Source organism: Cyanistes caeruleus, chromosome 33 (assembly GCF_971803275.1).
Source record: "Cyanistes caeruleus chromosome 33, bCyaCae1.hap1.1, whole genome shotgun sequence".
Taxonomy (NCBI): Eukaryota; Metazoa; Chordata; class Aves; order Passeriformes; family Paridae; genus Cyanistes; species Cyanistes caeruleus.
Window position 1 is genome coordinate 2425936 of NC_141734.1, and position 19485 is coordinate 2445420.

Genomic DNA, 19485 nt, shown 5'->3' on the forward strand with positions numbered 1-19485 from the left:
AATGGGGTTTAATTAAACAAAATTCCAGCTTGATCCCCACACCCAGGAGCAGCAAACACCAAAAAGAGAAGAAGTTAAAACACGTAAATGTCGGGGTTTTACTTTATCCAAAGCCAGAGGAAAGGAGAGAAAAGGGATTGGGATGGTGCAGGAGGGGCGGGACAGATGTGGCTCCGTTTTCAGCCACCAGATTTGGGGTGGCAACTCGGGACAGCGACCCCGAGGGATGCTCAGCATCTCTGAAAGAGACTTCAGCAGACCTAAGTCCCTGGAAGTGCCAGGACTGGGGGATAAACCTCGGGAATGGGGGAAGCTCAGGGGCACAGGGTGATCCGGGAGCCCTCGCCCCACACCAGGAACCAGGGGTGGATGCTCTGCCCCTTGAACGAGGCTGCCGGGAAGGCGAAGATCAGACTTCTCTTATCAGCATCAAAAAAAGCCACCTGGCCCCTCTCGTAGTCCAGGGCCACTCGCACCCTGCTGGGCGCCCGGATCGGGAAGAGCGGGATGCGCTCCAGGGAGGTGAGAGCCCAGAACTGGCCCTGGCAGAGCCCCATGGACCAGAGCTCCCACTCGGCGCTCCCGGGGGTCTCTGCCCCGCTCCCGGGGGTCTCCCTGGCCACTCCCAGGGCCCAGGACCCCGCGGGGGCCACCTGCACGTCCCAGCAGCGCCTCCCGGCCGTGACGCCCTCGCGGCCGAGCACGGAGGGGTCGGTGCCGGGTCCGGGTCCGTCCCCGGGAGGGTCGGTGCCGGCTCCAGCCCCGGGTCCGTCCCCGGGAGGGTCGGTGCCGGGTCCGGGTCCGTCCCCGGGAGGGTCGGTGCCGGCTCCAGCCCCGGGTCCGTCCCCGGGAGGGTCGGTGCCGGGTCCGGGTCCGGCCCCGGGAGGGTCCTCGGCGCTTTCCCAGCTGACGCTGCTCCCGTCGGGCGCCACGAGGAGCTGGGGGTGAGCCGTGCCGGGGTCCAGCGTCACCGTCACTGTGCCGGAGGGGATTCCCTGGATCCTCCGTCCCGCCGGAGGATCCTCGCCGTGAGGATTCCCCGGCTCCCTGCGGGGCTTTTCCCCTCGTTTCTCTTCGCTTGTTCGGCATCTCCCACCCAGCTCTCACATCAGCCCCCATCCCAGGACTTACTTTTCTCCGGCAGCTCGAACATCAGGATGTCTGAAAGAAGGGGAGAAGGGAGACGTGGACTGATATAAAATGAATAATAAGTGGGAACGGGAATGTGGGGAGGCTGTTCTGCCATGCTGAGGGATGACAAACGGAATTGCGATAAGACAGGATTGCAGTCGAAAACTAAATGCTATTAAAATAATTGCAATAAAATACAGCATACAAATATAACAAATATAATTCATGATTTCACATATACATAATAATTATATTATAAGCATATAATAAATGCAATTTATATATGTAATACAGTCAATGAAATTCATTGCTTCATCCTCCAGCCTGCTCCTAATACCTTGGAAGCTCCTCAGTGTCTCCTCCAGGAGAATATTTTCCTCCCTGAAGTGATGAATTTTCTTTTCCAGCTCTGGAAGAGGCGACGGGGGCAGCTGGAGGTTTTCCTTTCCCAGGCTGGAGAAGGAAGGAAGGAAGAGGTTGAGGATCCACCCCGGAGGGAGCCCAAGGAATTCTCTGTGCCCAGCCACAGAGGAGCCTTTAGGGATGGGGTCAGGCCCCTTCCGCAGCGGTTTGGCCACAAAACCAAATACTTTGGTCTCTAAATGGGTCCAGATACAGGATCCAGCTCCCAGTCCCAGCCCGGGGCAGGAGGAGCAGCTCAGGCAGCCCCGTCCGTACCTGGTCAAGGTTCCGCTGATGTCCTGGAAGGGAGAGAAAGGGCTCGGTGAATCCCTCAGAATCAGAGGAACACTTACACTGGAAGAGATTTTCTATGCCGATCGAGTCCAACCAGCGCTGAGGCACCAGACTGGGGTCTGGAGCGGGGTGCGGCCCCACCGCAGAATAATTTGGGCTGAAGGGACCGCAGAGACCACCGCGTCCCACCCGCGGCCGTGATCCCACCGGACTGGGCTGCTCCGACCCCCGCCGGACCCGGTGGCTCCGTCTCTTGTGCCTCGTCACCTGCAGGAAGGTCCTGGCTGGCTGTTGGCACTTCTCCTCCAGTTCCTGGACGCGAGTGTCCAGCCGGGAGATCTCCTTCGTCAGGCTCGTCACGTTTTCCTCCTGCACCTTCCCGATGTCGCTCTCCAGGTCCCCCAGCCGAGCCAGGAGGTGACGGGAAAGCTCCTCCAGGGAGAGGTGCAGCCCCTGGAACTGGGAGAGAATCCTCTGCCGCTCGGCTTCGGTCTTCTCCTGCGGGACGGGACACACGGGGAGCGGAGCTGGGTGGGAAGGGTGAGTCAAAGCCCCTTCCCCAGCCCCAGGGGCGACCTCGCCCCTCTAAATCCATCGCGAGACACCCGCTCCCCACCCCTCTGCTGCAAAGCATTTACCAAATACTCCCAATTTCGCTTCATTTCAGCCTCCCGGAACTCCAGGAGTTTCTCTCTGTCGTCCTTCAGGGTTTGCAGCCGAGCCTGGATTTGTTCCTGAGGGAACGAAAAAGAAAGACTCCGTTTCTCTGAAGATCGGGGCGGCTTCAAAAACACGCTCTGGGCAGGGGGTTGGAGTGCGGGCAGCTCCGTCCCTCCTCCCGCTCCAGGAAAACATTCCCGCTCTTATTGTCTACGTTCCTGCTGATTTAGGGATCGGCAGGTATCCGCTGGAGCTGGACGGAGGCTGGAATTCCGCAGCAGGGAGGAGGATGAAGACCCGGATCCGTCCAAGCTCGGAGCAGAACAGAGAGAGCAGAAGCACCGGAGCGCGTCCTGTCCCCCCGAAACGAGCCGGGCGCAGCGGGGGCAAACCCGGGGGGACATTTCTACCCTGGCGGAGCTGGCCCAGCTCCTGGATGGAAAAGCTTCCCTTTACCTTGAATTCCCGGACAGCCTCCGGCACCGGGAGCACGGTGTGGGCGCGGTGCGCGCGGGACTCGCGGCAGATCGCGCACAGCAGAGCTCCGTCCTCCTTGCAGAAAACCTCCAGGGGCTCCCGGTGCCTCCGGCATCCTTCCTCCTCCTCGTCCCCGGTAGCCAGCGCTTCCCCGCGGCTCAGGCGCCGGGCGATCTCCAGCACCCGCGCCAGCTCGCGGCTCGGGCGGAGGCTCCGCTGCGGGGCCGTGTCCCGGCACCGCGGGCACGCGAACCCGGCCGTGGGCCACTCCCAGCAGCGCTCGATGCACGAGCGGCAGAAGTGGTGGCCGCAGTGGATGGACACGGGGTCCCGGAAATATTCCAGGCAGATGGGGCAGGAGGCCTCGGCTGGGAGCGCGTCCATGGCGCTCCGGGGGATGCGGGAGCCGCCGCTTTCATTTTCTCCGCGCAGCGGGGAAGGCGGAGCCCGGCGGGGCTGGGGATGGAGCGGGGGGCGATGGCCAAAACCCTCCCGGCTGCGCCCCCCGGGTGGTCCCAAACCCCCGCTCCGAGTGGAATTCCTGGGATGCACGGCCCGGTGAGGGAAGTGGGGCCGCGAGGGTGAGACCCCCATGGAAATGGGGTGGAAAGAGGAAGCCGCTCCCCCCTCCCGCATTGCAAATCAGGACCAATTCCCAAACCTGGGCTGGGATTTCCCCGGGCTGTGATGGATGCGGCCCCCCCGGGGGTCCCAGCTCCGCGCAGAAAGGGCTGGAACCTCCCGCCCTTGTCCTTGACTCCCTCTGGGAACGTCCCGGCTGCACCGGGAGGGGATTTGTCCCTTTTTAACATCTGAACCCTCTTTCTGAACGGGCCCGTTCGCAGCTTTGTCCATCCCGACCCGCCCTTTCTCCTTGGCACGGCCGAAGGCTGAAAAAGAAAAAAAGCTAAAAAAATAAATTCTTTCCCCAACGGACCTATTTGCCGGCCCAGATAATTCCTTTATCTGGCTGATGCTTTGAAAGCAAGGGCAGCGAAAAAATCCAGCCCTTTTCCTGGTCTATGTTTAGATTTTTAAATGTTACTTATTAAGATTATTTTAATGTAGATTTTTTATTAATTTAGATTTCTTAAAATATGATTTAAAAAAAACTTTGATTTCTTAATTTTTGATTTTTTTCTTAATTCGGATTTTTTAATTTGGATTTTTTAAAAAAATTAAATTTAAATTTTATGAAATTTTTATTGAGGAACTTTTTCCCTGAAACGGTGAGAAAAGGATGCAGGTTGCTCCCAGCGCTGGATCTACCTGCACCTTGAAGCAATTGAGCAAAATCCTGCAGAAAACCTTGGATTACTGGTTTTCTTTTCCTCTGGCACTGAGCAAATATCCTTGTCTGTTAAACCCGAGCCTCCAGCTCCCTCTTGAGCTTAGGTCACGGTGATTATACCCGGTTAATCAAGGAGGGAAATCTCTTCGAAAGGGGGGTCTTGATCCATCCCAACTCTCCACACGTCTCATCCCCCGATAAATCAAATTTAGCCCCAGATTAACAAAAAAAAAAAAAAAAAAAGAAAAAAAAAAAAAAAAGAAAGAAAGAAAGAAGCACGAAGCCTCCCCCCAGGTTTCAGTCTGAATCTTCCGAGCACCGGAAAACCCAGAACCCCCACAAACACCCGCACAGAGTTAACGGCGGACGAGGTTTTGACCGATTTCTTCAGAAAGAAAAAGGCATCGCTTCAGTACCGAGCGAGGTACCAGCGAGTTCCGGTGGCTTCTGCACGTGAAGGGCTCCTGAGTTTGCGCTGGTGGTCCGGGGGGCTCTTGGAAGAAAAGGAAAGTTAAAAATAGGACGGTCTGTGGTCAGCGGCTCAGCCCCGAGCCGTGAGAGAAACGATTTCCTGTGCAAAAGGAGAAATGAAAGGAACAATAAAAGTATTTTTGAATACAGGTATTTATAGCTGCACGTACAGCAGAGCAGGGTGGGGGTGTTGGAGTCGGGCGTTTGGGAATGCTGAAGAATCGGGAGGCGGAATGAGCAGCAAAGGATGAGCCAAGGATTACTCCAAGCTCTGTTCCCCTGGCCGTGCCCTTCAATTACTAGGAGTGAACCAACAAATTAAATACGCACATAAATTAAATTTATCAATTAATAAATTTGAAAGAAATAAACTGAAACCAGTGAAACAAGTCCGGTTCCTGGTTCAGAGCCCAAGGGCAGCCTTGGGGCAACCTCTCACTTTCCCTGGGTGTTTTTTGGGGAAGAAAGGAGTGGAGTGGTGCATCCCAACCAAGCCGGTAATTGATGAAGGAAGTTTCATTTCCATTTAATCTCCCTCCAAGGCGATGTGAGCCTGCTGGGAAGGGGGATTCTCTGTCCCGCTCCGGCTCGGCCGCGGCTGCGATCCGATGCCGAAGCCGGTGCCAGAGAAGCCGTCGCCACACCCCAAAGCCGGCTGGTCCCAGCAGCGCAGCTTTCAGCCCGCCGGGGCAGCGAGGCACCGAGGCACCTGCAGGAAGCGGAGCAGCCCCGGGGAAGCGGCCGCGCCCCGCGGCCATGGCCCAGCCCGGCCCCGGGCAGCTCCGAGCCGAGGCCTCCTGCTCGCTGTGCCTCGGCCTCTTCCAGGAGCCCGTGTCCATCCACTGCGGCCACAACTTCTGCCGGGGCTGCATCGAGCGCTGCTGGCAGAGCTGCCGGGGCTCCTTCGCCTGCCCGCGCTGCCGGGAGACGGCCCCGGAGCCCGGCCTGAGACCCAACCGCGAGCTGGCCAAGATCATCCGCATCGCGCAGCGCCTCAGCCTCAGGGGGCGGCCCGGGGCAGGGGAGCGGCTCTGCCACAGGCACGGCGAGGCTCTGAAGCTCTTCTGCGAGGAGGAGCAGAGCCCCCTGTGCCGCGTGTGCCGCGAGTCCCAGGATCACCGGCTCCACGCCGCCGTCCCCATCGAGGAAGCGGCGCAGGAGCACAAGGTGGGAGGTGGCCGGGTGTCCCTGGGGATGAGGGAGGAGGAGAAGGAGGAGAAGGAGGAGGAAGGAGGAGGAGGAGAAGGAGGAGGAGGAGGAGGGAGGAGGAGCGGGAGGCCAGGTGAGAGTCGTTTCCCTTGCCAACATCTGGATTTCTGCACCTTCCACCCGCCCCGCGCTCCCGACATCGCCGGATGGAGGGAAAGGCACAGACTTGGTGTTTCTCCTCCGCTCAGGAGAAACTCCAGGCTCACGCGCAGATCCTCAAGGACAGGAGAGAAAAGATGCTGGGGCTGAAAGCGGCAGAGGAAGAAAAAAGCTTGGACTTGCTCGTGAGTGACCCTTCCCTTGTCCCTCCGCCCGTGATGATGAATGTGAAGGCGCTCCTGGGCTCCCTGCGCCTGTCACCGCTCTCATGGGGAAGAATTTCTCCCCGGTGTCCAACCTAAACCTGGATTTCACGAGGTTGTTGTGGATCTCTACCTCCCTCCATGTGCTCACAATGAGGCACATTCCCCCTGTTAACAGACCGAAAACAGGAATCACCCGATCACATCTTTTTAGCATTGTTTTCCTTTTTCCTGATCTCTATCACTGACTAATCTGTTTATGGGTTTATTTTGCGCCTTTCCTTGTCCAAAGGTCTGGAGACTTTTGGGTACAAAGTTTATGGACCATGGGAAAATGCTTTGCCAGCAATCCCTACCTAGAAATGGCCAAAAAAAAGAGAAAAATTCTCTTGATTCTCCCCAGGTTTTGCAAGAACCCTGGAATTCCTGGCAGTGACAAATCTCCACTTAATTCCCCCAGCTGGCATTTCCCTCCCCCAGCCCTGTCCCAGCCCCTCATGCCCACTGCCCTTGCAGGAGCGGGTGGACGCGGAGCGGCAGAGGGTCCGGGCCCAGGTCAAGGAGTTGCACCAGCTCCTGGAGGGGCAGGAGAGGCTCCTCCTGGACCGGCTGGCAAAGCTGGACCGGGAGATCGTGCGGAGGCAGGAGGAGAACATCAGCAGACTCTCAGAGCAGATCTCCTCTGTGGGCCAGCAGATCCAGGAGCTGGAGGACAAGTGCCAGCAGCCGCCCTGGGAACTCCTTCAGGTGAGACCTCAGAGCCCTCGGAAAACCCTTGGCCACCTGTGGTGCCACCAGGCCAAATTAATCCTTACCAGAATGCCAGGACCGTGGTTTGAGTAGGAAGAGGCCTCACAGAGCACCTAGACCAGAAAAGGGACACCTTCCACTGGGCCACGTGACTCCAATCCCCATCACACCTGGAGATATAAAAACTCCTTTTAAAATCCATTATTTCCCCCCTATATTATTTCCTTCAATGCTCATGAAGTCATCCCAGCTGTCCACTGGAATGTCATGGATCCCCTCCAGGGCCCAGCTCGCCCGTCACTGGGGTTCACCTGTCCAGCTGAACACCCCCAGCCGTGGTCTGGTTCCTTTGTCCACAGCAGGAAACCACTGGTGCTCCCCTGGTCTGCAGGCTGCCACTGAAGTCACCATTAGACCCCACCTCTGGGCTGGGCTTCACCCCCGCTTCGATAATTAAATAACCAAATATAAAAAAAATCAAATATTCAAATAGCTAAATATTCAAATATCCAAACATTTAAACACCCAAACAAACAGTCATATATTCAAATAAGCAGAGATGTTCATTAGCAGCAGTCACACCCATCCTGGGAGGGGGATAATGCTGATAAATCAAATGCTCATTAAGGTTGCCATGGCCTCACCTGAATTCCCACAGATCCAGAATCCCTCGTTCAGGCCGAGCAGCGCCCCAGGGTCACCCCACAGCCCTCCCTGGTTATTCACCCCAGGCTGGCTCCACTCTGAGCCCACCGTCCCTCTGATCCGTCTCTCTGTCTCTCCCCTGCAGGACAGCAGAGACATCCTCAGCAGGTTTGTGGCTCCTCTCCTGCATTCCTGACACCTTCTTATTGTTTGTCCCCGTGGCTGGTGGACTCCGAAACCCCAGCAAGCCGTGACCTGTGTGACAGGGAGGTGCAGGACACAACTGGGACACCACAAAAGTCCAGTTAGGATGCTGGAGACCAGGGTCAGGTACTGGGGGGTGAAGAAGCTGCTCTCAGATCCATGAAAACCTCCCTCTTCCTGGAGGGATGAGCTTTTCCTTCTCAGCCTGTCAAAAATAGGGAGCCAACAGCTAAAAGCGTTAAATTCGGAGGGAATCCTCCACCCTTTAACAGACCTGTTTGTGCCCCCTTCGGATTGGGAGATGATAAGGAGGAAAGGGGACAAGGAAAGTAATTTCTATTCCCTGATTTCCACTAGCAGAAAATCTTCACCATCCAGAGCAAATATTCTCCAGGAGCTCCTTGATGAGGGGCAGATCCCAAAAACCTCCTGTAGATGCTAAAACCTAAGAGGAACGGAATTATAAAATCATGGGAACTTGGGATGGTTTGGGTTGGAAGGGGCCTTTCAGGTCCCATCATTCCATATTCCTGTGGAGAAAATCTCCTTCTTTCCAGGCTGGAGAAGCAGAGTGCCCCGGAGCCAGTGGAGACTTCACCAGAGCTGGCAGAGGAACCCACAGGGTTGCTCCAGAAAAATGTCACCCTCAAAGAGATGCTGAAGAAGTTCCAAGGTATGGAGGGACCAGGGAAGAGGGCTGGAGGCACCTTAGGAAATCACCCCTCAAAGGTGAAAATCTCAGATATTTTCGCACGGCAACTTTAGAAAGGAAAGCCATGGGACATCCCCCAGCAACCAGCAAAACCCCCACACTCCAGAGCCTCATTTCTGCTCCAAGCCAAATTCCCTTTGTTGCCTTTCCCACTCTTCCAATCCCACACACGGGCATCAAACCATCCCTGGGGCATCCCAGACTGGGGAAGAGGGGACAAACCCAACCCCAACAGCTCTCCAGGGGCAAGACCCCCTCCTGACAGCCACCCCATCCCTCCGCAGTCAGCCTGACGCTGGATCCGGACACAGCCCATCCCCGGCTGGCCCTGTCCGAGGATGGGAAGTGTGTCTGGTGGGAAGACACCCGGAGAGCCGTCCCCGACCACCCCAAACGCTTCGACTCCTCGCGCTGCGTCCTGGGCCGGGAGGGACTCGGCTCTGGCCGGCACTACTGGGAGGTGCAGGTGGGCAACGGGGCCGCCTGGGCCGTCGGTGTGGCCAAGGAATCCGTGCGCAGGAAAGGCCGGATCAGCGTCAAGCCCGAGGTGGGGATCTGGGCCGTGGGGCAGTGTGGGAGCCAGTGCCAGGCTCTCACATCCCCCACCGTCCCCATCTCCCTGCCTGAAGCCCCCAACGTGGTCGGGGTCTATCTGGACTATGAGGCCGGGCAAGTGGCATTCTTTGACTCCCAGAGGGAGATCCTGATGTTCACATACCCTCCGATGTCCTTTGGTGGGGAGCAGGTCCTGCCCCTGCTCTGCCTGGGCAGGGGGTGCCAGTTCACGCTGTCCCCGTGATCCACCCCGTGGTGGGTCCCTCACCTGAGCGGGTTTCGGGGCGGAAACTTCCCCTTTCTCCATCATTTCTGACAATGAGAAGCCACAGCTGGTTCAGAGAAATGTTGATTTGAGGGCTGGGAGAGACTTTCTGTGCCAGGGCTGTGATGAGGGGGAGAATGAGAGGGGAAAAGGATGGAAAATAAAGGGAAATTGGACAAGGAATGGGAAGAATTGGTGTGATCAGAACAATCTGCTGGCACCTGAGCCATTTCCTGGGACCTGGACATCCGGAAGCCTGGATATCTTGGGTCCATCAGCATCATCTCCTGGATCCACCAGAGGCTGGAGCTTGGACTCCTGGGGTCTGTCAGGGTCAGATCCTGGGGTCCCATCGGGGTCAGATCTTGGGGTCCCATCGGGGTCAGATCCTGAGGTCCATTGGGATCATGTCCTGGAGTCTGTGGGGGTCATGTGCTGGGATATATCTGGGTCAGGATTGCATCGTGGGACGCATCGGGATCAAGTCCTGGAAGCATTGGGTCACACCCCAAAATCCAGGATCAGATCCTGGGTGCCATCGAGCTCATCCCTTCCCAATACAGCCACCCAGCGACCGCTGCGTGTGGCTCCCTGGTGGTCTAGTGGTTAGGATTCGGCGCTCTCACCGCCGCGGCCCGGGTTCGATTCCCGGTCAGGGAATGGCCGTTTTCTTTTTTCTTTCAGTAAAGCAATTTTTTTTTTTGTAAATCTCTTCATGTTTAAACATCTCCTAGCCCCTCAAACACCCCTTTTCTCCTCTTTTTGTGCCTCTCCCTCCCCGTGGGCCATCCCCTTCCACCCGCCCCAGCGCCTTCTGTTATTGAGCAACAGATAAATAAATAAATAAGCAATAACGATAATTGCATTTTTTTTTCCGTTGCGTTGATACGAAAGGCGTTTAGCGGCTGTGCTAACATCACTGCAGTTGAACACTGAAATTTAATAGTGGTGAGTATTGAGGGGTTAACTGTTTATTACGCATTTTTTACAGTGAGTAATCATCTCAAAAGAGTACAAGATTTTTAAAAAGAACAATAATATGGAAAACGGGAAAATTTTGAAAAGGTAACAGCAATTTGAAAAACGGAATAATAATTTGAAAAAAGGGGAGGATGAATGCTTTTAAAAAGGGAAATAGTAATGGAATAGTAATTTTAGAAAGGGAAAATTAATTTTTAGAGAGATTAATGCTTTGAAAAGGGGAAAAGTTATTTTAAAAGGAAGTAACAATTTAAAAACAGAAATAATAATTTATGAAGGAATAATAATTTGAAAAAAGGAAAGCACAGCAGGAAAAGGGGAATTTTTAGGAATTTCTCCAAAAACAAGTTCTGTCAGGAGTGGGATTTGAACCCACGCCTCCATGAGGAGACCAGAATTCCCGAGGGAAGGTAAATCCTTGAGTCTGGCGCCTTAGACCACTCGGCCATCCTGACGACAGGGATTTGAGGCAAAAGAGAGCAAACTGAGAATTTAAAAATCGGGGTTCGTTGGGCTTTTCTTTTTTTTTCTTTTTTTTGATAGGGGGATTTTTTGGGTTTACTTTTTTTTTGTTTGTTGCTTCGTGGGGGTTTTTAAAATACTAATAAAGGGTAATTATTAAAAAGGTAGAATAATAATGATTGTTAAAAATAAAAAAGAAAAATTAAAAGGAATAGTAGCTGAGGGGAAAAGGATTTAAAAGTAAAATAATGATTTCTGAAAGGAACAATCACTCTCATAGAATAAAAACAAGAAATCGAGGTATAATAATAATAATTTTAAAAGGAACGATCATTAGGACAATTAATATTATTATTATAATTGTTATTTTTTTAAAAGGAACAATAACTTACAAAGTAAAGAGGGTTTAGAAAAGGAATCATAATTTCAAAAAGGAGGAATGGCTTTAAGAAGAATGAAATAATAAAACCTGGAATAGTAGTTTGAAAAGGAATAATAAAAAAATAGGGAATTATTTAAATAGTGAGAAAGAAAATAGTGCTCGCCCAACGTGGGGCTCGAACCCACGACCCTGAGATTAAGAGTCTCATGCTCTACCGACTGAGCTAGCCGGGCTCTCACGGGTTTCGCGTTAATGACCCGACACTTCATGTACAAATGATCGCACTTCCTTCCCTTTTTTTCCCGGGAATCCCTTCAGCGAGCAGATCTTTTTGGGGTGGAAAAGGCTGGGGAAAAACCTCTCCCGCCAGGCAATGTTGGACTTTCCGCCAATTCGGCCTCCGCGATCAAAAGCCCTTTTTAAACACTTCCCCGCTCGGATCGGTCTCCGCGGGATTATCACCCCGGGGGTGGAACTGCGTGAAATTTGGCGGAATTCTGTGGAAAATACGCTTTTTTTGGTTGTTGTCGATCGGTTTTGAGGCTGGAAGGGGCGGAGCCTGCGGCACGGCGCGTTTCTGTAGTGTAGTGGTTATCACGTTCGCCTCACACGCGAAAGGTCCCCGGTTCGAAACCGGGCAGAAACAGCACCCTCAAACGCTATTTTTAATTATTTTCGTCTCTCAACATTCCTCCAAATTCCTTCATGGCGATGCTGGCAAACAAAAAAAAAATTTAAAAGTGTATTTATAGCAGCGAACTATTTAATTTTTACTCCTTTCCCTGGCGCTGGTAAAAATGCGTGTTTATAACCCAGAAGAGGTTTATTCCAGTTTATCCACGGACAAATTTAGTTGCCCTGCGGACAAACCTTTTTGAGCAGAAACCCTTACCAGCTTCAGTGTCTCTCCCGAAAAAACAAACGTCTTCAAAAATATCACTCCGAGGGAAGTGTGGGAATACGATTGTCGCAGGAGTGGCTCAAATTCGTTAATATTTAATGGATTATTTGGAGTCGCCGCTTCCTATCTTGAGCTACAAATCCACCGGAAATGGACTGGAACTGGAGAGATTACTTTGACTTTAAATAAATACTAAAATATTAACAACTTCTTCCCTGACCGGGAATCGAACCCGGGCCGCGGCGGTGAAAGCGCCGAATCCTGACCACTAGACCACCAGGGAGCTGCTTTCCCCCCAAATTTCACCATTCCCAGCGACTTTTTACATCCAACGAGCCAAAGCTGCCTCTTCCCATCGGGCCCAGGACACCGCTTCGCTCCGGGCTCGGAAAAATAGGAAAATATCATAGAGAATTCAAAATTAATTTAAAAATCCCCCAAATAATAATTCAAGATAATAAACGATTCAGTCAAAACCAGGGAAGCATTAAAAATGATAAGATACAATTAATAAAAATAGAAAAAATTAATTTAAATAATAGGAATTGTCTTCCCTGGTGGTCTAGTGATGAGGATCCGTTGTGTGGCCCGGATTCATTTCCCTATTAAGAAACACATTCTGGAAACGACTAAATTCTTCAAAAATCATAAATTTTAACCTCGGGGTCGCCCCTCTCCTCGACCCCAATGTCGCCTGTCCGTGATTTCACGCGAAAGCTCCCTGGTTCGGAATCAGGCAAAACTCACCGATTTCGGGGCAATTTTTGTGGGGGTTGAAGCATTTCCCTGATGCTTTCCTTTATTTCCGTCCTTCAGCGCAACCTCTCAAACGCCGCTGGAATTAAAAGGGATAAGGGAACGAATGAAAAGCGATAAGGGAATGAAAGAAACGCGATAAGGGTCGAAAGCGATAACGGAATCCAAAACGACGAGGGAAGCTTTTCTCGTAAGGTTTAGCGAGATTCGGGAGAATCCACAGAGGAAATTTGGCTTCTCGATATTGCAGTAAAGGTGCAAAGACCTCCGAGCGTGCGGTTTCTGTAGTGTAGTGGTTATCACGTTCGCCTCACACGCGAAAGGTCCCCGGTTCGAAACCGGGCAGAAACAGCAGCAGTTTTTTTTTTTTTTTTCGGGTTCTTCCTCCGCTGTTTTTCCAGGCCTGATGGGATTTGGGTCGTTTTGTGGGGCACGGTGACAATTCCAAGCGGTTTAACTTTGGCCGGTTGGAAGAAGTTCAGCTTTGCAGGATGAGCTGACGCTCCTGTATTTTGGGGGGTCTGAAATAGTTTTAATCAGGGAATTCCTCCTCCGATGATCCAAACGGGGGCGTTTTGGGGGGCTCTTGGTCTTGTGCAGCCTCGGGAGGGACTCCCGGGTGGGTGTCGGGAAAAAAACCTCCAAGTGAGGAAGGGGAAAAAAGGCCAAGGGATGTAGACAACACCGCCAGAAAAAGGAAAAAAAAAAACCTTTTTCCCGTTAATTCGCACCAAAGTAATTCCCTGGAATTAAGACCCCCGTGTTTCTGTAGTGTAGTGGTTATCACGTTCGCCTAACACGCGAAAGGTCCCTGGTTCGAAACCAGGCAGAAACACTTGTGTTTTTGGGGGGGTGTAATTAACTCCCTTTTCCACCCCCTCTCTAGCTGGGGTTTAACTTCAGGGTTGTTTTGAGGGGGTTCTGAGCTGCCGGGGTGCGGTGGCAGATTTGCTCCCGGCTTCTTCTACATACATCATTTCTTGCGTCTGCTTCCCAGAGGAGAAATTGTTAAAAAAAACAGATTATCAAAGGCACAGGTAGGGATAAATCGCATTTCAATCCCGCTGCTCTGTCAAGTCCCGTCTTTGTCCGTCCCCGGCCAAGATGGAGAGGAAAGGGTGGAAAAAGATTTTATAACGTTCAAATCCAGCCATTCCTCGGTGTCGAAACCAAGCAACGACTCCCCCCGCTTCCCTCAAAACATTTTGGGTTCGTTCATCCCCAGGACAAGCTCCGGGGAAAAAAAAGAAAAAGGTATTGTGTGAAGGGGGAGAGGAGGAGGCGTTGCAGTCACGCGTTCCTGCTCCTGGATGGAATTGTTTGTTCTTGACCTGGAACAGCAGCCAAAATTCCGCGTTCAACACCCTCCCGCTCGGCCGTGTTTCGTCAGAGCTCTTGGCCCCATATTTCCCCTTATTCCATAAATTCGGGTGTTAAGAGAGCCGGGCGGGCCGAATGGCAAGGTTTTTCCTGCGGGAATTCATCCTCCTCATCCTCCTCCGCTTTTATTCCCGTTGCTCTAGCAGATCCAGGCTGATATCTCCTTATCCATGGTGCGGTGCGCTCGGATTTGAAGGGAAAAATCGGGAAAAATCAATAAAATGATCCAAAATCCTCGTGAAACCCAAGGTTCCCAGCAGCGTCACCCGCAGCTCCCCCCGGGTTTGTGGAGCTGCTAGAATGTCCATAATCTGCTTTTTCTCCTCCACAGAAAGGGGGAGCCGCTGGATTCTGGAGAGTATTCCCTCTGTGTCGAAAACATGGAGCTGAGTCCCACCTCTGGAAAACTGGGAAAACTGCCCAATTCTAGTGTAGTCTGGGACAGGGTGTCCTGGCTGGGGATAAAAAGTGCTTTTTGAGGGGTAATTTCTGAGCTCCCAGGCGCCTGAGAAGCCGCTGAGAAGGAGCCAGCGTGGGGGATGAGCCAAGGATGGGTTGGGATGGGTTAAACCGGGAGGATTTCACCGTTCGGGGGGTAGGGGAAAAAGGAGAGAAAACAGGCAGACACCTTTTTCTCACCAAATTCAACCCAAAATCCTTTGTCTAGGTCGTGTTTTGGTAGATTAAGCTCCATGTGCAGCTCCCTGGTGGTCTAGTGGTTAGGATTCGGCGCTCTCACCGCCGCGGCCCGGGTTCGATTCCCGGTCAGGGAAGGAGTTGTTTTGTCCAAAAAATTTCTTTTGTTTTTTTCATATCTGTCCAGAATTTAATATCTCCTAACCCCCAAAATACCCCTCTCCTCTTTCTTGTGCCTCTCCTTTCCCGGGAGGCTTGCCCTTCCACCTGCCCCGGCTCCGTCTTTATTGAGCAACATATTAAAAAGTAGAAAAAGGGAAATAAATTGCAAAAGGCAACAATAATTTGTAAACGTGAACAGTAATGTGGAAAAGCGAACAATAATTTGGAAAAAAAAGGGTGGATAAAGGGTGGATAACTTTTGAAAAAGGGAATAATAATTGAAAAGGGAATAATAATTAATAATAATTTTAGAAAGGGAAAAAGTGCTTTAACAAGGGGCCAACGCTTTGGGTTTTATGATTTAAAAAAAACCAAGAAGAAGCAGCACAAGAGGCGGCATCCTCTGCCGGATCTCCCAGAAAAATCCTAATTTCCCAGCCCGGACTGGGGTTTCTTCGGCACCAAACTCCGGAAGCCCGGCTAGCTCAGTCGGTAGAGCATGAGACTCTTAATCTCAGGGTCGTGGGTTCGAGCCCCACGTTGGGCGGCATAAATTTCCTTTTCCCATTTGTGTACCCGAATATACTTTTAACGTTTTTTTTTTTTGTTGCAATAAATTCTTTAAAGTATTATTCCTTTCCTTAGCGATTTTAATTTTTTTATTCTTATTTAATTATTTATTTTTTAATTCTTTTTACTGTTATTACTAATATTAATTATAGAATTATTCTTTTTTGAAAGATTACTCCAGTTTATACTATTTTTATTCTTTTAAAAAAAATCACTCCTTCTTGAAATTATCTTTCCTTTTTAAATTCCTGTTACCTTTTAAATTATTTTCCTTTTATTTTTCTCATCATCATCAATCACCATCATCATCATCATCATAATTCCTTTTAGAATTATTATGCCAGGTTTTCCTATTTTTATTCTGTGAAAATGATCGTTCCTTTCAGAAATGATTATTCCATTTTGAAATTATTTTCCTCTCAACTATTATTCCTTTAAAAATTATATTTTAACTTTTAGTAATAATTATTATTCTATCTCTTTATAATTAACCTCTAGTAGTAGTTAACAAAACCCGACAAAGCAACAGACAAAAACCACCAATCTAACTGGGATAAAGCCAAAAACTTGGAAATGAGGGATTGTGCCCTAAAACCGAGGGGGTATGCCCTAAAAAGTGGCTTTGTGCTCTTAAAAAAACAGAGGCTGTGCCCTAAAACCGAGGAGGTTTGCCGTAAAAAATGGGGGCTGTGCCCGAAAAGGGGGGTTTGGAACCTAGAAATGAGGATTTGAGCCCCAAAAAGGAGGGCTTGGACTGACACCAGGAATTTCACGCTCGGGAAGGTCCCGGTACCGCCTGGGCAGCTGCACAAACACAGGGATGGGGTTGGCACCAAAGGCCTTGGGAATAACTCGGAGCAGGGAGGCAGGGGAATGAATCCCGTAATAATTATCGCTGTCATTAATGAAGTCCAAACCCCCCGGTGAGGGCATCCATCGGCGCTCCGGGCCCGGCTCCATCCCCGTTTCCCGAACCCGCGCGGTTTGGGGGTTCTGGGGGCCGGTTTGGTTTGGTTTGGTTTGGTTTGGTTTGGTTCCCCTTTGGGACGCGGGGCTCCAGGAGCGGCCCCGGGGCGGTGTCCCGGTGTTTGTCCAGCTGTTCCCGAGCATTGTTCCCAGGGGACGGCGTCTCCCGAGGGATGTGGGGTCGTTCAGGCCCCGAGGGCAGCGCGGGGATAAAGGCAGCGCGGGGCCGCGGGCTCCGGGAGCCCTGAGGAGAGGACAGCTGGGTAAGGGACCGGCACCGGGGCTTTCCGGGGATTTCTGGGCTTCTTCTTGTGCGCTCGGCATCATCCCAACATCGCTTCGAACTTCCCGGGGAACAGGGATTTTTACGCACATTTTTATGACCAGCCTTATTTTTAATATATAAAAGATGTTATATATATGTATTTTAATATACTTACATATATATAAAATAGATATATATAATGTGATATAAAGTAGAAATAATAATATAAAAGGATATGATAAAAATTATTATATGGTAGCTAATTTATGTATAAATACATATAAAATATATAACTACATAATCTAGTATAATATATAAATAAAGTATATTTATCGCACATAAATGTACCATATTATAATGTACAAATATACTATTTCCATGTAGTCTTATATTATATACTTTTATATTTCTTACTCTTATTTTTATATTTCATAAAAGAGAAACCGGTTTAATTTTTAGATAATTGAACATTCTATAAAGAACAGATAAAATTTATGTTTTTAGTGAAAAAACAGTGAAAAGAAGGCACGGCCGGCAGCCCGGCTAGCTCAGTCGGTAGAGCATGAGACTCTTAATCTCAGGGTCGTGGGTTCGAGCCCCACGTTGGGCGGTAGATAAGTGTTTTATTGTTAACCAACATCTGATCTTTTTTCCTTTTATTTACCCAAATATTGGGTTCAGTTGCCGGCGCTGTGTCTCAGCACCTTTAGTAGTGAAGTGCCTTTTTTCCTCATTAAATAATTTTATTTCCATGGGATGCTCCTGTCCTGGAACCACAACCACTAAAGTCTCCAGAAATGCCCATATTTCAGTTTTTTAGGCAAATCGAGCTTTTCTCTGCTTTTTTTGCCCCAAAAGGCACAAAACAAAAGAAGCGGGAGGGTTTTTCCCCGGCTGTTTTTTTTCCCACACCCTATTCCAGGGCTTAGCACGGAGGGAACTCGTTGCAGAGATGAATTCCTGAGCCGTTCTCATTCCAGGGAGCGCCGGGCCGGGCTGGGAAGCGGATGGAAGTCAGGACCTGCTCCACGATGAAGCTGCTCCTGCTGGGGCTGAGCCTCGTCCTGTGCGTCGGAGTCGGTGAGCGGGGAATAAACCGGGTTTAATAACGGTGGCACCTCCCCGGCCGGTCCCCGGTGTCATCCCAGCCTCCGAGGCAGGATTCTCCCAAAGTTCATCCCATTTTTTCTCCTCTGCTGCAGCTGAGGCTCTTCGATGCCACGTCTGCAAGTACAAGATCCCCTTGGTCGGGTGCTTCAGGGGCGCCAACGTGACCACCTGCGAGCGCCGGGAGAAGTGTGCCCTCATCAAAACCACCCTGGGTGCGTTAGCTGCGGGTTTTCTTGGCTTTCCCCATCCTCTCCTTCAGGAAGGTTCTTCCCGTCCCTGGGAAACCAAATTGCTCCTGTGGATGAGTGAGGATGGGGAGACAAAGCCGCAGGGAAAGGGCGGATGGGAGAGATCGAGTTCATCCTCTCCACAGATCGCTGTCCCAAAAAAGTTTTAAGAAGTCGCTTTTAAGCCAAGGGGAGACTCTCCCTTCCAAAGAAGCCGGGGGACAGGGGCTGTCTCCGTGGGCGCATCTCCTGATTTTCTTTTTCTCTTAATCAAATCAAGCTGTGACTTGATTTGGGGGGTACATTTCAGAGCTTGGTTTCTCCTCAAAGCCCAAAGTCTGATTTTTACGGCGTCTGTGGCGTTCTCGTCTCCCCTGCAGGGAAGGTGACCCTTTATTACCAGCAAGGCTGCACCTCCGCCCTGAACTGCGGCCGGGAGCGGGCGTCCGACGCCGAGTCCCGCCTGACCTCCCGCTATTCCTGCTGCGAGACCGACCTCTGCAACGAGGAGTGGGGCGAGGAGCCCACGGACTGACCCGCGCTGGGGGCAGGACCGGGATCCTGGCGCCATCCGACGCTCCTCGAAGGAATCCCGAATGCTCATCGCTCGCGAGTGGGGACGGAGGGCCCCGCCAGGCTCCCGCTGTGCACCTTGATTTAGTCTCAGGTCTAAAATAAACCTTCAGGCTCGGCACAGGCGGCTGGATGTGGCTCGTGTCCTTGTTTCCCTGCCTCAGGCAGCCGCTTCGCTTTCCAGCTGTCCAGACTCAGCATTCCTGGTGGTCTGGGAGCAGCTGGTGGCCCCGAACACGATCCTGACACCCAAACCCCAAGGACGAGCCAAGGAGCCTCCTCCTGGTCGCATCTCGGGTTTTGGTTTTTTCCCTCCAGTGCGGGGCTGGGAAGTTCCCGGCTGGGAATTTTGGGAGAGGAATATCAGGGAGCTGCTGGAAGCCAGGGGAAATAAAGTATGTGTGTATCCAGTAGACATTCATTGATCTATATACTTATAGGCTATAGATATTTATCTCTCAGGGACTCACGTTGCCTTTTCCTTTTATTTTCCCCCTCCTCCTGTCGGTTTGGGAGTCCCAAGCACTCCTTACCTGACCAACACACCTGTGGCAGGTGGGAGATGCTCCACAGGAGACGTTCCTGCTCTTTTCCCACAAAGATGAGCAGCTAGATTAATCATTTTTTTGACTGTTTGGGAAGAGGGATGAAAAGCTTTGCTTCTTCCCCAGCCCCGCTGAGCCTCTGAAAGGAAGGATGAGCTTCCTGGAGAGGGTTAAAGGGCTGCCGAGATCCCGGCGAGAAGG

At 51.4% G+C, this 19485-nt stretch overlaps 3 protein-coding genes, 1 long non-coding RNA gene and 10 other non-coding genes across 15 annotated transcripts; 9 read left to right on the top strand and 5 right to left on the bottom strand.

Moving 5' to 3' along the window:
• Positions 1-74: 74 nt before the first annotated feature.
• On the bottom strand, positions 75-4027 carry LOC111936794 (E3 ubiquitin-protein ligase TRIM7-like). Of its 2 annotated transcripts, none has more exons than XM_023937900.2 (7): positions 2944-4027; positions 2466-2561; positions 2095-2325; positions 1810-1832; positions 1469-1584; positions 1132-1161; positions 75-976 (listed from the first exon to the last, which is right to left on the bottom strand). In XM_023937900.2, the coding sequence occupies exons 1-7, from the start codon at positions 3598-3600 to the stop codon at positions 315-317; spliced, it is 1815 nt and encodes a 604-aa protein (XP_023793668.2). In that variant the 5' UTR covers positions 3601-4027; the 3' UTR covers positions 75-314. The 2 variants fall into 2 exon arrangements, with proteins under 2 accessions (XP_023793668.2, XP_023793669.2); XM_023937901.2 differs by having other exon boundaries at positions 345-938.
• Positions 4028-4474: 447 nt separating this feature from the next.
• Positions 4475-5316, bottom strand: LOC147647866 (uncharacterized). Its single transcript, XR_015281357.1, has 2 exons — positions 4897-5316; positions 4475-4748 (listed from the first exon to the last, which is right to left on the bottom strand). It is a non-coding gene; the product is annotated as an uncharacterized LOC147647866 (long non-coding RNA).
• Positions 5317-5482: 166 nt separating this feature from the next.
• LOC111936797 (E3 ubiquitin-protein ligase TRIM39-like) lies at positions 5483-10222 on the top strand. Its single transcript, XM_086870694.1, has 6 exons — positions 5483-5893; positions 6124-6219; positions 6754-6984; positions 7778-7800; positions 8394-8509; positions 8833-10222. The coding sequence occupies exons 1-6, from the start codon at positions 5483-5485 to the stop codon at positions 9345-9347; spliced, it is 1392 nt and encodes a 463-aa protein (XP_086726820.1). The 3' UTR covers positions 9348-10222.
• Positions 9957-10028, top strand: TRNAE-CUC (transfer RNA glutamic acid (anticodon CUC)). The gene has a single exon. It is a non-coding gene; the product is annotated as a tRNA-Glu (tRNA).
• A 478-nt stretch (positions 10223-10700) lies between the features above and the next one.
• Positions 10701-10804, bottom strand: TRNAL-CAA (transfer RNA leucine (anticodon CAA)). The gene is made up of 2 exons: positions 10767-10804; positions 10701-10746 (listed from the first exon to the last, which is right to left on the bottom strand). It is a non-coding gene; the product is annotated as a tRNA-Leu (tRNA).
• A 549-nt stretch (positions 10805-11353) lies between these two features.
• TRNAK-CUU (transfer RNA lysine (anticodon CUU)) lies at positions 11354-11426 on the bottom strand. Its single transcript has one exon. It is a non-coding gene; the product is annotated as a tRNA-Lys (tRNA).
• A 340-nt stretch (positions 11427-11766) lies between these two features.
• TRNAV-CAC (transfer RNA valine (anticodon CAC)) lies at positions 11767-11839 on the top strand. Its single transcript has one exon. It is a non-coding gene; the product is annotated as a tRNA-Val (tRNA).
• Positions 11840-12305: 466 nt separating this feature from the next.
• TRNAE-UUC (transfer RNA glutamic acid (anticodon UUC)) lies at positions 12306-12377 on the bottom strand. Its single transcript has one exon. It is a non-coding gene; the product is annotated as a tRNA-Glu (tRNA).
• A 751-nt stretch (positions 12378-13128) lies between these two features.
• Positions 13129-13201, top strand: TRNAV-CAC (transfer RNA valine (anticodon CAC)). The gene has a single exon. It is a non-coding gene; the product is annotated as a tRNA-Val (tRNA).
• A 411-nt stretch (positions 13202-13612) lies between these two features.
• Positions 13613-13685, top strand: TRNAV-AAC (transfer RNA valine (anticodon AAC)). The gene has a single exon. It is a non-coding gene; the product is annotated as a tRNA-Val (tRNA).
• Positions 13686-14931: 1246 nt separating this feature from the next.
• TRNAE-CUC (transfer RNA glutamic acid (anticodon CUC)) lies at positions 14932-15003 on the top strand. Its single transcript has one exon. It is a non-coding gene; the product is annotated as a tRNA-Glu (tRNA).
• Positions 15004-15502: 499 nt separating this feature from the next.
• On the top strand, positions 15503-15575 carry TRNAK-CUU (transfer RNA lysine (anticodon CUU)). Its single transcript has one exon. It is a non-coding gene; the product is annotated as a tRNA-Lys (tRNA).
• A 1226-nt stretch (positions 15576-16801) lies between these two features.
• LOC147647867 (uncharacterized) lies at positions 16802-19152 on the top strand. The gene is made up of 4 exons (XM_086870824.1): positions 16802-16827; positions 17810-17909; positions 18032-18151; positions 18547-19152. Exons 2-4 carry the CDS (start codon positions 17837-17839, stop codon positions 18699-18701), a joined length of 348 nt encoding a protein of 115 aa, XP_086726950.1. The 5' UTR covers positions 16802-16827; positions 17810-17836; the 3' UTR covers positions 18702-19152.
• On the top strand, positions 17367-17439 carry TRNAK-CUU (transfer RNA lysine (anticodon CUU)). The gene has a single exon. It is a non-coding gene; the product is annotated as a tRNA-Lys (tRNA).
• Positions 19153-19485: the final 333 nt, after the last annotated feature.

Excerpts from the sequence above, each read along its gene's own strand:
- LOC147647867 (XM_086870824.1), top strand. The coding sequence starts at position 17,837 with ATGGAAGTCAGGACCTGCTCCACGATGAAGCTGCTCCTGCTGGGGCTG. Across the intron at positions 17,910-18,031 it reads CGTCCTGTGCGTCGGAGTCG|CTGAGGCTCTTCGATGCCAC; the intron begins GTGAGCGGGGAA and ends CCTCTGCTGCAG. Across the intron at positions 18,152-18,546 it reads CCTCATCAAAACCACCCTGG|GGAAGGTGACCCTTTATTAC; the intron begins GTGCGTTAGCTG and ends TCTCCCCTGCAG.
- LOC111936794 (XM_023937900.2), bottom strand. The coding sequence starts at position 3,600 with ATGCGGGAGGGGGGAGCGGCTTCCTCTTTCCACCCCATTTCCATGGGG. Across the intron at positions 2,326-2,465 it reads AGCGAAATTGGGAGTATTTG|GAGAAGACCGAAGCCGAGCG; the intron begins GTAAATGCTTTG and ends CCCGTCCCGCAG. Across the intron at positions 977-1,131 it reads GTTCGAGCTGCCGGAGAAAA|TGACGGTGACGCTGGACCCC; the intron begins GTAAGTCCTGGG and ends CCTCCGGCACAG.
- LOC111936797 (XM_086870694.1), top strand. The coding sequence starts at position 5,483 with ATGGCCCAGCCCGGCCCCGGGCAGCTCCGAGCCGAGGCCTCCTGCTCG. Across the intron at positions 6,220-6,753 it reads AAAAAAGCTTGGACTTGCTC|GAGCGGGTGGACGCGGAGCG; the intron begins GTGAGTGACCCT and ends CTGCCCTTGCAG. Across the intron at positions 8,510-8,832 it reads GATGCTGAAGAAGTTCCAAG|TCAGCCTGACGCTGGATCCG; the intron begins GTATGGAGGGAC and ends ATCCCTCCGCAG.